General features: G+C 44.9%; 1 protein-coding gene and 1 long non-coding RNA gene across 7 annotated transcripts in view; both read right to left on the reverse strand.

Moving 5' to 3' along the window:
• Positions 1-17332, reverse strand: part of LOC139164357 (uncharacterized) — a 283996-nt gene that overhangs the window by 107155 nt on the left and 159509 nt on the right. The window lies entirely within an intron of this gene.
• The window catches only part of LOC139164351 (complement factor H-related protein 1-like), a 74130-nt gene that overhangs the window by 10483 nt on the left and 46315 nt on the right, over positions 1-17332 (reverse strand). For 4 of the 6 annotated variants that reach the window (XM_070746360.1, XM_070746359.1, XM_070746357.1 and 1 more), the window contains one exon: positions 2894-3103. In XM_070746360.1, the coding sequence (XP_070602461.1) occupies positions 2894-3103 (210 nt within the window). The remainder of the gene's footprint in view (positions 1-2893; positions 3104-17332) is intronic. The other 2 variants (XM_070746361.1, XM_070746358.1) reach the window with 1 other exon arrangement.

The raw sequence follows: 17332 nt of genomic DNA on the forward strand, positions 1-17332 counted from the left end.
TAATGAGGCTGTTATACTTTGTTTTTATACTCTATATAAGCAGCTAACTGTCTCTAGATTGTGATGGGATAGAAGTGGATTATAAAACACACCTTTTACCCCCGCAAAAGAGGGTGAAAACATGGTTGCTGTAGTCTCCCAGTACCCACACCTTTTGGTTTCTGCCTCCCAGCAATTTACCTCCTTGCAGCAAGCAGCCCATAGCCTGATTAGCATAAGCCACTGATTATATGCCTTTCAACCCTCAGCTGTTTGATTGAAGCTGCAGGCAAACCCATATTTTAAAATGTAAGTGAAATTAAAGCTGCATGGGGGCAAATCACTGGCAGTGAGAGGGAAGACAGAATTTTGTTTGTTGTTTGCTGCAAGGAGATAAGTCAATAACTATAAATGCCTGTACAATGTTCAAATTATTAGACTTATTTTTTAAACACTGCTTTCTTATTGTTCTAGACAACTTAACAAAATGAAAAATCCTTTTAAAATAAATGCTTGATCTGAAGAGGCTTAGTGTTGTTGTATCTTCTTTTAAATTGTTGAGAATAACTGTACTTCCAGATAGCCATATCAATTTTAACAGTATCTGTAAAAGTATCATCTGAAATCTAGCAGTGGTCCTGTTTAATATAAAGATAAGGCAGCTGAGTTAAACCCTGACTTAGTCATGATTGGAGTAGATCTATTTAAATAATTGGAAAGAGTTGGTGTGATGACGCTTAAGAAAACCTGTTGGCATTAATATAATGCTATAATCTATATTTCTCCAATTCTTTGCTATTTCTATTATTAGACTCAGATGCACAGAAATACACAGCAAACAGTGTATATCTTCTGTGCAGTTTGCTGGGAGGCAAATTTCTGGGAGACAGAGGCAGATTTGCTTTTCCTTGTTTTCCTTTCCCAAAACTAAGATGCATTTTATGCTCTGGTGCATCTTATATTCCAAAAAATATGGTAAATAAGCAAACAAGCTTGATCATTCAAGGTAGGCAAGCTAATCATAAGTGCTATTTCCAGACATAAAATCTGCACTACTTTAAAATGTGTCCCTCCTGCTGGGTTTCCATGACCTCAAATAGACTGGATATCTTAATATTAACTTAATATTAACCGCTCCAAATGTGACTGTAAAAAATATGACTTCAGTAACCGAGTTGTCAAAGCGTGGACCTCATTACCGGACTCCACACTGTCATCCCCAAACCCCCAACACTTTATCCTTAGATTATCTATGGTTGACCTATCCAGATTCAGTAAGGGGCGAGTACAAGTGCACTAGAGTGCCTTCTGTCCCCTGTTCTATTGCTCTCCTATATTTCCTATACCTTACTTCTATTCCTATATCTCTTCTTCTATTCTTTCATTGATATGTTCTATTACTATATCTTCTTTTATATTCTTTCTTAGATATATTTTACTATGAGTATCTCCTCTATAACCTTCATCATGTATTTTACTATATGTATATATATGATTCGACACAAACATATGTAACCCTTCCCTGGTGCAGAGCTGAAGGGATTGGATACTGTAGTCTAGAGGATAATTCTCTGCCTTACAAGGCAAAGGTTGCAGGTTCAAGTCCCAGTGGGTATGGCTAGCTGATGAGGCCAAAATAAGGCCGAAATAGATCTATCCTAGTCTCCCTTAATTTTCAAATTCAGCAAAAAAAAACCAACAACATGTTATATGTGATACCCACTAAAAACCTCATTGTGTATTGGACAAAATAAATAAATAAAATAAAATAAATAAAATCTAGGCTGACACCCCACCCTCCGATTAGGAAATGCTAAAGCAGAGAAAACACTACCAAAAGTAATGAACTGCATTTCTTTTTAAGCAGAAAATAAGACATTTCAAATTGGAGGAAGTTCAACTTCATCCTATCTCCCAGCACTCAGTGACTCCACCCTCTAGAACTTAAGATACCAGTTACAAATGGCAATAATCTCCCATCCTTTCTAATTATTCTGAAGAGTAGTCCTGCAATTAAGGTGTAACTTAATTTTTTTCCTGATTAGTTAAAGACTATATTTTGCTCCTTTTTGCGGGCCACCTGAGGGGGAATGCTGGCATGTAGGTTGGAAGTTGAGCAATTGAAGATGTGTGGAAAAATAATGATTGTATCAAAATGCCCACAGGCTTATCTATTTGTCAAACAGGAAAAAATAAGAGCAACAGCTCATCTTGGGTGAATGGTTCAGATTTTTTAAATTTAATTGTTTGTTTGTTTGTTTGTTGGATTTGTATGCCGCCATGTCAGGAATTAAAAATCCCTGGGTAATATCTTAATACAGAATGTAGGCCTCTGTTAAGAATGCTGAGTCATTCAGAGGCAGTTGAGCCTGCAGCAACCTAGCAATTATGTGAATGGTATTTAATTAGGCAAGAGCTCCCTGCTCTTTCTATGTCTGTTCTCTCCCTGTTCGCTGTTAGCTTGTGTGCTGGTGCTGTTCGTGGAAATATGCTTTGAAGAAGCTGAAATGCTGTACAAGTTGGTTCCTAGAAGGTATTGAACTAAGATAGTTGTAGCAAGGTACTAGTAAGAGACTAGTTTATTGTATGTATAGTATAGACAGTAGTAATTGTAGTAGTAGTAGTATAAAGAAGTAAATATATTTTTCCACAACTTTCTACTGCTGCTGTGTTTAATTTTTTAACTTCATTTCTACTGGTCTGTGGCTGGCTGACTGGTTGGATTGGTGGGTTGGCTGGACTGGTTTGCTGCTTGGGCACAAACAGACTAGCTTCCGCAAATGCAACCTCTGATACGCCCCTCTCTGTGGATTAATTAATAAGATAAATAATATTTCATTTCTGAATTTTAAAAAATGTACTCTCCATGTGAATTTTGTGAATCTCAGCAAAAATATAGACCATATATTCCTACCTTGACATCTTGGCAAGCGTGACCAGTTATTTTGTCTACATGTTACAGTAGCTGATCCAGATATCTCAAAACCGTCATTACACTGGTAAGTTATTTTCTCGCCATTCGTGTACTTCTTTATTGTATCTTCACTAATTCTAGCATTTTCAACTATAGGGGGTGTGTGACATGTTGCACCTAAATTGATAGAGGATACAAAACGCCAATTTCCTGAAGTGATTCAAAATAAAATATGACAAAATATATCATCAATATTAGGCCAGCTAAAGACACAAAATTGTTCATGTTGATCGATTCCAATAATGCTTCCATTGGTTAATTTAATCTAGCCTTTTTTTTTAACCATACAATGTAAAGAATCATTCAATTTCTGGAACAACAAATGCATGTTTGTCTGAGTCCGCATAATCTGAAATAGTAAGACAGCAAGTTTGGCCTCTTTCCTTTAATCATCGCTTTTCAACAATTTTGTTTAAAAAACAATTACTTTGAGAAGTCCAATAAAATTACTGTACCTTTACAAAGGAAGGATCCTACCCATTGTCTTATCTATCTATCTATCTATCTATCTATCTATCTATCTATCTATCTATCTATCTATCTATCTATCTATCTATCTATCATCTATCTGTCTGTCTGTCTATCTATCTATCTATCATGATTTGTATGCTGCACAATTCCAGTGCACCCTGGGCAGCTAACAACATTTAAAACAGTACAAAAGTTACAATATCAAAATGAAATATGGAAGCTATTAATAATCCTTCTAACACCATTCATACATTCAGTCATTCATGATCCTAGTCCCGCCGGAGGAGCCAGATTTTAATGGCTTTCCAGAAGGCCTGTAGGGTAGGGATATTGTGAATCTCCAGGGGCAGTTGGTTCCACAGGGTTGGAGCTGCCACTGAGAAGGTCCTTCCCCGTGGGCCCCTGTCCGACATTGTTTGGCAGACAGGACCTGGAGAAGGATTTAGTAGGTTATTTAGTATCAAATCCATGATTACATGTATAATTTATTATTTTTCCAAAATCATATTGTTCTCTATTATCTTGCTCCAGTGAAGCATTGGAGATTTCTGGGCTGGATCATATGGCTTTTCAGGGAGGGTGGGTGGGGGATGAAAAGACAACTTTCAGTACAATGCCACCGGCGACTTACCAGCCGGCGCGGGGTTGCGGCGTGGGACCGGGAAAGGAGGCCGCCATGTTGGGGCGGAGCCTGCGGCCCCTCGTCATCCCTAGGGGCCGCAGTGATGAAGTTTGGTGGCGCGGGCCACCCATTGGCCGGGCGAGGGTGAGGCAGCCCTATAAAAGGGGCTGCCTCGTGGCGCAGTTACCCTCGCCCAGGCAGTTTGGAGACAGCCCTGCTGCTCCCGGACGTCGGAGGAGGCCCGAAGGCGGAGAAGCGCGTGGGCGGCGATCGGCGGCTCGGGCCGACAGCCCGCTGGCGAAGGGAGCCCGACAAGCCTCTGAGGCCGGCGCGATCGCTGGGGCGGCAGTCAGGAGGCGCAGGCCGGCGGCGCACGGCGGAGGGAGCGCAGCTAGGCCCGGAGGCCTAGGCGGTCGTGTGGGCGGCATCAGGAGGCCCGGGCTGACGACGCCAGAGGCATCGGCTGTTTGTCGGGCCTCTTCTGGTTTGGAGGGGGGCGGCAGCATGGCGAGGGGCAGCAGGGCGAAGTCCGGGACCCGGCGGCGGGCAGCGGGGGGGCAGGCCGGCGCTCAGAGCAACCCCCCCATTGAGCCTCGCCGTACGGGAAGGAGAAGGGCCCCCAAGAGGACTTGGGGGGAGGCCCCTGGGGCTGAGCATGTCAACAGGCCAAGCAGGGAGGGCAGCTCCAGGGGGGAGGAGACCAACAGGGGGCAGGCCCCAAGGCGCCAGGGGGTGACCCCTAGGGCAGCAGGCCACCGCCAGGGGAGGGCCCCAGCCAGGGGGCCACGTGGCAGCAGGAGGGAGGTTGCCGATCCCGGGGAGGGTGACCCCAGCCCATTTGAAACGAGTGGGTCTGATGAGGGGTCCCCCCCAGCACGGGCAGTTGGGAATGAGGGTACAGGGGAGGAGTCAGTCTCTGTATCTTCACACCTTCTTTCTGCCTTACTTGAGAAATTGGACGAGGGGCCGAGGAAGAGGGGCCGGTCCCGGCACGAGGACGCCAGGGGTGCCATGAGCGCTGAGGGGACCCGAAGCTCCTCGGAATCTGAAGAAAGGTCTCAGATGGTGCGATCCGACCGGCGCGCCAAGAAGCGGCGCAAGAGGAGACGTGGAAGCAGGGCCGCTTCTGCCTCAGAGGAGGCGGATGACGACTCTTCACATTGGGGTGAGTGCCCGGTACCCAGGCACTGTTGGTCCCGGCCACGGGGACCACGAGGCAGGGTACGGGCGGTTAAACGCAAGTCACATAAATCACATAGCACATGGCGTTCGCGCACGGCAGCCCAGGTATGGGGGAGGGGCCGAAAACGTGGGATGACAAGGAGGGGCAGGAAAAGGAGGGACCCCTCAAGGGATAGCTCAGAGTCCACGACCACAGAGTCCACTGATACCTCCACTGTCGACAGCGACAACCCTTTTGCCCCTGGCCTCCCTGACACTCCGCTTAGCATGCACATGTCACAGGCCCTTAAGCGAAAGATTTGGCGCGGGGCTTATGTCGATATATTTAAGATTCTGTTGCCAGAAAAATCTAAGAAGGACAAGGACAAGGAAGGTAAGAAGGGGGCTGTGGAGTCAAAGGACGTCAAGATGGATAAAGGAATTTTATCATGGGCATACGCCTTTCTGGCATATCACTCAGTGGTTGTCGAAGATGATGTCCACAAGACCCACGAGCTTATCCTATATATGAATATGATATTACGGGCTTATCAGGAGTTTGGTGGGGAGGCGTGGAAGCAATACGATGAGGATTTTAGGAGGTTTGCCGCACACAATAGGCACTGGCCGTGGGACATGCGGCACAACGATTTGTGGCTTCAGGCCACGCAGCAACCCGCCACCCCAGCTAGCGGGCGGACGCCTACAGGCCACCTGCTGCTGACCCAGGGAAAAGAGGCTACCCTCCCCCGCCCGGGGGCGGTCTCGGGGACCCAGGGCTCGGCGCAGCGGGGTGCGATGAGTTCGCCCTTTCGGATCCCGCCGTACTGTTACGAGTACGGCGCCAGAGGAGCCTGTGCCAGGCCAGCTTGTCGATTTCGCCATGCCTGCGCGTTGTGTAATGGCAGACACCCAATATCAGCCTGCTATAGGGGCAGGGGGGGAGGCGGCAACAAGGCAGCAGTTGGCCAGGCCAAGGCCCAGGTGCCTGGAGCTCAGGGCAAGGGGGCCAACCCCCATTAAATTGGATAGGTTGAGATACTGGCTTGGGGGTTTTCGCCCTAAGAAAGAGGCTGAGTTCTTGGTTACAGGTTTTTCGGAGGGTTTTAGAATTCCGTATAGGGGGCCCAGGATTGCTTGCCTGGCTAAGAACCTTAGGTCGGTTTCCGGAATGGAACACGTGGTTCGGGAGAAAATTATGAAGGAGGTGCGGGAAGGCCGGGTGCTGGGCCCCTTTAAGGAGCCGCCCCTCCCTTCTCTGCAAGTATCCCCCCTGGGAGTGGTGCCCAAGCGGGCGGCGGGAGAGTTCCGGCTTATTCACCACCTGTCTTTTCCTCCGGGTAACTCAGTTAACGATCATATTCCTGATGACCTGTGTTCGGTGCGTTATACTTCCTTTGATACGGCGGTCTCGGTGGTTCGAGAGTGCGGTCCGGGGGCCCTGATGGGTAAGTGCGATATCAAGTCGGCCTTCCGGCTCTTGCCGATTCACCCCGAGGATTTCGACCTCTTAGGTTTTCAGTTTGAGGGGGGGTTTTTTGTTGATCGGGCCCTCCCGATGGGTTGTTCAGTTTCATGTTCATTGTTCGAGAAGTTTAGTTCCTTCCTAGAGTGGGCCCACGTGAGGAGTTCTGGGATACGGTCAGTGGTCCATTACTTAGACGATTTTCTTTTCGCGGGGCCGGCGGGCTCTGACGAATGCCAGCGGGGAATGGCAGGTTTTCAGGGGTTGTGCGGGGACCTCGGCGTGCCTCTGGCGCACGAGAAGACCGAGGGGCCCACCACTAGGCTTACATTCCTGGGCATTGAGGTGGACTCGGTTGCCCAGACCTGTCATCTTCCGGAAGACAAACTAGCAAAGCTGCGGGACACAGTTAGGGTCGTTAGGGCCGCCAGAAGGGTGACCCTTAGGCAGGTACAGGAGCTGGCGGGTATGTTGAACTTCGCTTGTAGGGTAATAGCGCCAGGTAGGGCGTTCATGTTCAGGCTTTACCAGGCTACGGCCGGCCTCTCCAAGCCTCACCACAGAATCCGCTTGACGGCTAGCGTGAGGAAGGACCTGGGGGTGTGGCAGGAATTTTTGCAGACGTATAACGGGGTCTCCTTTTGGAGACAGGACATGCTGTTGAAAGGCGACTTCCAGGTGAAATCCGATGCAGCCGGAGCAGTTGGTTTTGGGGTGGTCTGGAAGGATAGGTGGTTTAGGGCAGACTGGCCTCAAGAGTGGCAGGGCACCGCAGTGTGCAAGGACTTGACGTTCTTGGAGCTGTTCCCAATTGTCGTGGCTATCGAGCTATGGTCCCCTAGCTTCACCGGTAAGACGATACATTTTTGGTGCGACAACATGGCGGTTGTACATGTTGTCAACACACTTTCTTCCAAGAACGAGAGAGTGATGGGTTTGGTGCGTCACATGGTGGTTAGGTGCTTGGCCCAGAACATGCTTTTCCGGGCTCACCATGTCCCGGGGATCAGGAATGGGGTAGCAGACGCTTTGTCAAGGGGGCAGTTGGCTAGGTTCCGGCTGCTTGCCCCACAGGCCGCGGAACAACCGGAGGCACCCTCCCCGCTCCTGTGGCAGATTGGAGGGCCGACGTGAACAGGGCAATCGACCTGTCCATAGCAGCAAGCACCAGGAAGTCCTACCAGCGGGCAGGTAGGGAATTTTGGGTTTTCCGTCATGGTAAGCGGTACGACCAGCTTTGGCCGGCCCCGGTGGAGCACCTGCTGGAGTTCTGTTCTCTTAGTAAACGCCGGGGGTTGTCAGCCCGCACAATTCGAGGCAAACTGGCCGGCCTGGCTTTTATAGCCAAGTCCAGGGGTTTCTTGGATAACACAGGTGACTTCAGGATTAAAAAGGCACTGGAGGGGTGGGTTAGGGAGAAGGGCCCGCCCCAGGGTGATAGGAGACGCCCCCTCAAGTTGGCCCACTTACGGGCTTTGGGTGATTTGTGGGACAAGCTGTGTCGCTCCCAGTATGAGGCAGCCCTTTACCGCGCGGTTGCGGTTACGTTGTTTTTTGGTGCGTTCCGTATAAGCGAGGTTTTGGCGGCATCCAAGTTCGATCACTCTGGCCGCGCCTTTACAGCTAGGGACATTCGATTTCGGCGGGGCTCAGTTTTCCTTCGTCTGCGCTGCTCCAAAACAGATCAGAGGGGCCGGGGCGTGACGGTCCAGCTTTCCAAGACCAGCCAGAGGAAGGTGTGCCCCGTGGGGGCAATCTCATCGTATTGGGGCATCCGGGGAAGTTACCCCGGCCCGCTTTTCTGCCATGCATCCGGGGACCCTCTCACTAGGTACCAGTTCTGGGCTGTGGCAACCAAGGCCCTGGCCCGGATGGGCCTGGACCCCATGCGTTACGGGACACACTCTTTCAGGATTGGCGCAGCTTCTTTTGCAGCCGAAGTTGGTTTCAGCACGCCAGACATACGCGCGGTGGGCCGTTGGCGTTCTACGGCTTTCCGGGCCTACATCCGTCCTTAGGTGAGTGGGGGCGGGACCAGGGCGCGGCCCAGGTGGCCGATTCTAATGCTACTTTGTTTTTGTCTCTTCCCCCCCCCCTTTTTTTAGATGACGTGCAGGGGGCCTGTAGAGTCCTGATCTGTGGCCACAGCATGGTATACTGGGCCGAGCGGCGGGCCCAGGAGACAACGCCAGGCATGCAGTTGCAGCTGGACCGGCATGTTAGGGTGCAATGGCTGGGTCGTAGAGGCCTACGATGGTTGGAGCTACTTCCCTTGCTGTTCAACAGCGGGAAGGTGCAGGGGGTGCCAGGATGGTTGGTCTTGCATGTGGGAGGCAATGACCTGGGAGCTATTACGGGCGTTGACTTGCTGTGGCACATTTGGGATGGATTGCAGGTTATTTGGAAGCGGTGGCCGGACACCCGCATCCTCTGGTCCAACATTTTGCCCCGTAGGGTTTGGAGGCATGCTAGAAATCCCAGGGCTGTCGATGGGGCTAGGAAAAGGGTCAATTGAGCAGTTAGGAAATGGTTACTCCGTGAGTGGGGTGGGGTGATAGACCACCCCGACATTAGGGCATCCCTCAGGGACTTATATAGGCAGGACGGTGTTCATTTATCAGAAAGCGGTAATGACAAATTTTTAGCGGACCTGCAGAGGTGCCTGCACATTCATGTGCAGGGGGGGGAGCAGGGGGAATAAATTAAAATTTCACCCCCTGCTGTGGCCGATAGGGGGCGGAAATGGGCGTAAGCAGCAACGGTGATCTCCTTTAGGGGCACCTCTACTGAGGTGAAGGGGGGATCTTCCTCTCGGATTACAGGGCTCGACCGGCCTGGGTTCGTTGAGGGGGGTTGCTCCTGTGGCTCGCTGGATATTATCAGTGACCAGTGGCGAGCCATCCCACACGCCAAGGGGGCGTAGCCAGGGGCAGGGCGCAGGTGTAATTTTACCATGACCCTGCACCCAGGCATGGAGCTTTCGCCCAGAAGTTGCTCAGTTGAGTTTGTGTTGAAGTTAACTCCGCCCCCATTTGAGTTTATGCACCACTGCAGGTCACGTGGGCTTATTTGGTTATTTAGTTAATTAAGTTGAGTTAATAAAAGTGACCCTATTTATACCCAATACTGTTGTCCGACTGTTACTCCGCCTGCGCCGCAAATCAATTTATGCCAATATTTCTTTAAATATTAAAAAAAATCAGCATATTATTACCAATAGCAGTTTTAGAAAATTAAGATGCAATAACCCTATTCAGTTTATCCTAGCATTTGCAAAGAATTCATTCAAAGGAGATTGTCTATTTCAATACATTTTGTTCTGTTCGAAAAAACTCCCTAATGTTATGTTCCCAGGTCTATTTGACCCGGACTGCAAATTGATCATTTTAGGTACTTATATTTGGTCTTTTTGAAAGCTTTTTTCACCTGGAAACAAGTTTGAACATTTCTGCACACAATGGAAGGAAAATTGAACGGAAAAAAGTAATCCTTATTGGTTTATTTTGCACATAAATGTGCCTCCCCTCATTTTTGTGAATTTCTTTTAGGTTTATTGGTAATTTTGCCTGCAAAATGCATTCTATTTTACTAAAGTTGGTGTGGGATTGGTAGCTTGAACATTTCTGAACATAATGATATGAAAATTGAACTGGAAAAATTGATGCATATTGGTTGATTTTGCACATAAAAGTATGCCTCCCCCCGTGTTCAATTATTTCAATTTATATAAAAATTATGCTGTTAATTTCAAACTTACATACTTGTTTTTAGTAAAATGGATTTCTTTCATAAAATTAGTTCTCTGGCTACAATGTGCTTGATTTTCAAAAGGATATTCCAAATATTTCTAGCCAAATATATATAAAAAGTGAACATAATGGCACAAAGCAAGGCCGAGGGGGGTGGCCCTTTTGAGGCAAAAATAAACAAATAAGAACCATTTTTTTCAGTTCATTTATATTTTTCCTATGTTCAGGATTGTTCAATTTAGTATATCAAACCTTTTGGGGGAAATGTCCTTAGAGATTTGTAGCCTTAAAAAATATAAATTTACACGAAATTCAGAAAGAATGGGGGGAGGGACTTTTTGATCAAAATAAAAATATAAGTCTCAATTTTTTCAGTTCAATTTTTATATCATTACGTTCATAAATGTTCAAACTAGTTTCCCAGTGGAAAAAGTTTTCAAAAAGACCAAATTCAAGTACCTAAAAAAAATCATTCTCTTCAGGTCTATATGACCCGAACTGAGTAAACGTGACTTTTTTGTTTTCCCCAGAAAAAAATTAGCCCCCACCCCCACAAATATTTTCATGATTATCAGCATTGTTAAATTGAGTAAATGAATGCCTAAGATTTTAAAGAATATTTCGGATTTGAAGCATAAAAAAATAAAAAGTGAAAATGGTTGCAAGCAGCCAAGGGGGGGGGGCTTATTTCTGATTTAAAAAAAACAATAAGAATCATTTCTTTCAGTTCATTTATATTTTTCTTATATTCAGAAATGTTCAAACTACCAATCCCACACCAACTTTAGTAAAATTGAACACATTTTGCAAGCTAAACTATCTATAAATTGAAAAAAAATCTGAAAAACGGGGGTGGTCTGCCTTTAATAACCAAATTAAAGCAATATGCATAATTTTTTTCAGTTCACTTTTCATATCATTGTGTGCAGAAATGTTCAGACTACTTTACAAGTGAAAAAAGTTTTCAAATTGACCAAACATATGCACTTTAAATGAAGAGTTTTCGGTCAGGGTGACCCGGGAACATAACAAGTGTGACTTTTTTTTCCAGAAAGAAAGAAACCCTCACCCCCCCCCCAAAAAAATTCTCATAGAGAGAACCCTTGAAATGATGAAAAGTCATGAAATTTCAAGTTTCAGATATGCAGGGAAAATCTTTTACAGGGACTCAAACTTGGCTTCGGGTCACATACGACCCGAACAGAACAGCAGGTTTAAAATAAAATTCTAAATACAGGTAGTCCTTGAGTCATAATTGAGCCCAAAATTTATGTTGCTAAGTGAAACATTTGTTAAATGAGTTTGCCCCATTTTACGACTTTTATTGCCACACTGGACCTTTGTATTTATTAAGATAGTAATAAATTGTTAATTTGCCTTCCGCGTCAACTTAGCTTGTCAGGAGGTCATATAAGCTGATCACAGGAGCCCAGGACACTGCAACCATATTTGCTGATGACTCTAAAGTGTGCAATAGGATTGATATTCCTGGAGGGGTCTGTAATATGGTAAATGATTTAGCTTTACTACATAAATGGTCAAAGCAATGGAAACTGCAGTTTAATGTTTCCAAATGTAAAATAATGCACTTTGGGAAAAGGAATCCTCAATCTGAGTATTGTATTGGCAGTTCTGTGTTAGCAAAAACTTCAGAAGAAAAGGATTTAGGGGTAATGATTTCTGACAGTCTCAAAATGGGTGGACAGTGCAGTCAGGCAGTAGGGAAAGCAAGTAGGATGCTTGGCTGCATAGCTAGAGGTATAACAAGCAGGAAGAGGGAGATTGTGATCCCCTTATATAGAGCGCTGGTGAGACCACATTTGGAATACTGTGTTCAGTTCTGAAGACCTCACCTACAAAAAGATATTGACAAAATTGAACGGGTCCAAAGATGGGCTACAAGAATGGTGGAAGGTCTTAAGCATAAAACGTATCAGGAAAGACTTAATGAACTCAATCTGTATAGTCTGGAGGACAGATGGAAAAGGGGGGACATGATCGAAACATTTAAATATGTTAAAGGGTGAAATAAGGTTCAGGAGGGAAGTGTTTAGGGAAAGCAAGTAGGATGCTTGGCTGCATAGCTAGAGGTATAACAAGCAGGAAGAGGGAGATTGTGATCCCCTTATATAGAGCGCTGGTGAGACCACATTTGGAATACTGTGTTCAGTTCTGAAGACCTCACCTACAAAAAGATATTGACAAAATTGAACGGGTCCAAAGATGGGCTACAAGAATGGTGGAAGGTCTTAAGCATAAAACGTATCAGGAAAGACTTAATGAACTCAATCTGTATAGTCTGGAGGACAGATGGAAAAGGGGGGACATGATCGAAACATTTAAATATGTTAAAGGGTGAAATAAGGTTCAGGAGGGAAGTGTTTTTAATAGGAAAGTGAACACAAGAACAAGGGGACACAATCTGAAGTTAGTTGGGGGAAAGATCAAAAGCAACGTGAGAAACTATTATTTTACTGAAAGAGTAGTAGATCCTTGGAACAAACTTCCAGCAGACGTGGTTGGTAAATCCATAGTAACTGAATTTAAACATGCCTGGGATAAACATATATCCATTGTAAGATAAAATATAGGAAATAGTATTAGGGCAGACTAGATGGACCATGAGGTCTTTTTCTGCCGTCAGTCTTCTATGTTTCTATAATAAATATGAATTACGTGCCAAATATCTGAAGTTTGATCATGTGACCTTTGGAATGCTGCAACAGTCATAAGTGAAAAGTGGTCATAAGTCAGTTTTTTCAATGCTTTGAACAGTCACTAAAGGAACAGTTGCAAATCAAGGAGCATCTATATCACAGAAGATTTTGAGAGATACTCTATATAATTAAGTCGGAAGAGCATACATTAATGTATTATTTAATTGTATTATGCATTTACTTAAATACATTTTCTTTAGCAAGGAAAAAAACCTGAAGAAATTGATTAAAGTTTGGTTTTAAATGGGTATAACTGCTTCTCTGTGCTGATTTTCTCAAAGAGAAACTGTTATGGCCCAACAGCAGCTCATGCAACCGGCACCCAGGTTGGACAGTGTGGAAGAAGAGGCTTCTCCTCTTGTAGATGTAAGGGCCTGCTAAGTGATAGGAATGGTTTTACAGAACTGGAATTCTGGGGTGGCGCTATGTCAGAGCGGTGCAAGGAAAGCTAAATGTGGTCTTTGTTTCACTTTCTGCGCCTTGGATTGCTGGAAACGGCAGGCAATCATCTGGAGGAGATTGTGTGAAATAAAGTGGATAGTCTGCTGCAAATGTGGAAGGGTACTGCTTCCCACTGCAGCAGGTGGAAGACCCTGTAGCCAGGCTCAGAAGAGATCAACATGAGAAGGGGATCCAGAGACATGGCATCTTAACTTCAAAGAGAGGAAGCGAATAGGGTAAATGGTAAATTGCTTGATGGACTCTATTTTCCCTAAAGAAAACCTGAATGTTTAATGTGTATCCTGTGAACCTCTGAAAAGAATCCTTTGAAGCCTTGGTGAGATCGGAGACGAAGAGTGGCTCAGAGTGAGACAAGTGTCATTAAACAGACAAAGTGTAAGAGACAATAATCAGTTAAATTAAAATCAATGGAAAAATAAATAAGGCTCAGAAATTTAATTGAGAGAGACTTTGAGTTTTCATGGAGACTTTTTTCTCTTAAAAATTACATAAATATTAAGCTGACTGGGTGAGGTTGGAAAGAGCAGAGAGGAGAAAGCAGTCATGACAGTGCAGAATTGAGAGATGACATCTTGAAATGGAGGAGAAGATTCTGACGATTTGCAGAATGAAGGAGTGAAGGAGAGTGTGGAGAAAGGACTATAGTCAGTGAAGAGTGTGGAAAGTGAGGAAAAAAGATGGTGACTGGAGAATCGAGTTTGCAAAGTGATAAAAGGTGAGACGGCTCAGGATTGAAGTGGATTGGAGTGAGGAGAGGAGAGTTAGAGGAGGACAAAGGAGACAATCCAGGGCAGCTGCCAGACCAATCACCAGATGGAGTGAATGGAGAATGGAGGGCATGAGACGACAGGAGGAGACAACTTAAGATTGAAGCAGATTGGAGTGAGGAGAGCAAGAGGAGAGGATCGAGGGTGGCGGCTGGAGAGATTGCCAGACCAGGCGAGAGAAGAGCATCTGAAGCTTGTAAGCCAAATGAATAACCAAGAGAGAAACCCTTAGTTTGAACAAGCGCTAGGAGTCCTATTAACAACAAAAGGACCTGTAAACGCTCCATTCAAAGGGAGACTGAAAAATCTTCTAAATCACCTCATCAAACACCATTTGGGTTAATAAGGCAAGCTTAAACTACTAGGTGCTGGCTGTGAAGGAAGAAGGGCGGTTACTGGGCATTCAAAAGCCATTGTTCTTGCCTGTTTCAACTATTTGCCTCTCTCTTAAAGTTACAAACTCCTAATTGCCTCTCCCTCAACAGGCTGTAAAGTCATAAAGAGGCCCACTGAGCAGGAAGCCAGAAACTCAGGCAGGGTAACCAAAAGACTTTCCTGAAGCACTAACACCCCCCCCCCCCCCCACACACACACCCTGGTAGACAGACGCTGACACAGAACAGCTCAAATCAAAGCAGAAATGCCAATCAAAAAGAATATACAACAACAAGAACAAAAAGAACAACAAGCAACAATTGATAATCACAGCTATCAATGCTTTAAATGCAAAGACATTATCAATGATCATGATGGTTTCATAAAATGCCAGACTTGCAATCAGTCTGCTCACAAAAGCTGCTTCAATATTTCTAAACATATTGACACCTTCCTAAAAGCAAACTCCTCATTTCTTTATATGTGCTCATCCTGCGCCCCCAAGCTAAATATACTTAGCAACTTGTCTGATGAGATTAATACCTTAAAAGAAGCCATCAAAACCCAAAAAACATTAATAGAAAGTATTGAACCAAGACTTCTCAAAACGCAAGAAGAATTCAAAAAAAGTATTGAATCAAGACTCTCATCCATGGAGAAAAATATCCAAACACTGAATCCACCCGACAAAATACCACTCACCACTCCACCACCCCAACCTCAACCACTTCCAATACTCCAAAACCCCACTAATTCTACCACTGATATCTCTACCCTAGTCAAGGATGCCATGGAACGTGAACAAAAACGCCAGAATGCTATCCTCTTTGGTCTTGATGAAAGTCATGAATCAGATATAACAAGAATAAGAAATATCATCCACCAACATCACTCACATGCACAAACATTCGCCCAAGAAGACATTTTGGAAGTTACCAGAATTGGACCTGAGCACAAGTATAACGATGGCTCAATAGCTCCCCGCTTCTGCAAAGTAGTATGCAAAACTGAACAAATAAAACAGCAATTCATCAAGACCATTAACCACATTGCCAGAAATAACAAGTCCTTCAACAAACTCAGATCCAGACCAGATCTTTCTCTCCTCCAACGTATTCGCTCTCGCGAACTACGGGCAGAACTCAAGAGACGCTATGAACTTGGTGAAACAAACCTTTACATAGATTACCGCACAGAAAGCATCAAACCCAAAACCCATAATTCTCCCCACATCTTCCGGTCTAACTTTCAACCTACCATCTCACAACATCAAACTGACACCAGCCAGACCACCATTCCACAACAACAAATGGACAACCCTACCACCTCAAACCAAGAATAGGAAAGCGTGCCCCTTACTTCCTCTAACCACCCCAAAACCAATTCTCAACACAAGACCAATCTCAAATGTAAACTATTAAATGCTAGAAGTTTAGTCAACAAGATATCTGAATTCCTCCTTCTACTTGACACCTCCCATTTTGATATAATTTTTATATGCGAAACATGGCTAAATGCTTCCTACCCAGACTCCATTATCACATCAAAAAACTACCATGTTTTCCGATCAGACCGTGAATCCCGCAGAGGAGGCGGAGTAGCTATATTTTACAAAAAATCGCTGAACCTAAAAATCCTTAAAGTTGCACAGGATTTATTGGTACCTGAAACTATTGTCTGTGATTTATCCCTAAATACCACAATTCGCTTCTTACTCTGCTACAGAGCCCCGGACTACGACATCGAACATGCTAACAAATTATCCACATTACTAACGTGGGCAACCAACTGCCCATACCCCATTATCTTCCTCGGAGACCTCAACCTACCACACATCAACTGGTCCTTAAATGAATGCAGCACGGAAACCATCCATTCTACCGTATATAATACCGTCACCCATCTGGGACTCGACCAACTAATAACTAAAAATACCAGACTTGATAACTGTCTGGATCTCATCTTCTGTAACAGCAAAAGTACAATATATGGCTTACAAATAACAGAACCATTTTCCAACAGCGACCACAGCATGATAAACTTCAGTCTCAACTTAAGCCATACTATGAACCACCAAAATAATACAACACCAAAATTCAATTTCAAAAAAGCGAACTACGAACTCATTGAAGCCCACCTCTCAACATTAAACTGGAAAACTCTATTCTCTGAATGCTACACTACTGATGACCTCTACAACACATTCCTACTCGAAATGAAAATTATCATCAGACTTCATGTACCTCTAACATGTACCATAAACAAAAAAAATAACCTCCCCATCTCAATAAGAAAATTACAAACAAGAAAAAAATCCCTCTGGAGGAAAAACAAAAAAGGACAAATTTCCAACTTCAAAAGCCGATATAAAAGCATTTGCAATCAAATAAAAACAGAATGCCTTAACTACTACAGCAAACAAGAGGAAAACCTCCTACGCACCAAATCTAATAGAGCTTTCTACAACTTTGTAAACAATAAACTCAAAGACTCTAGACCAATCCCACCTCTCAAAGGACCCAACAACAAAGAATACCATGATGATTCATCCAAAGCCAACCTCTTCAACTCTTTCTTTGGCTCTGTCTTT

Source organism: Erythrolamprus reginae, chromosome 3 (genome assembly GCF_031021105.1).
Source record: "Erythrolamprus reginae isolate rEryReg1 chromosome 3, rEryReg1.hap1, whole genome shotgun sequence".
Lineage (NCBI taxonomy): Eukaryota > Metazoa > Chordata > Lepidosauria > Squamata > Dipsadidae > Erythrolamprus > Erythrolamprus reginae.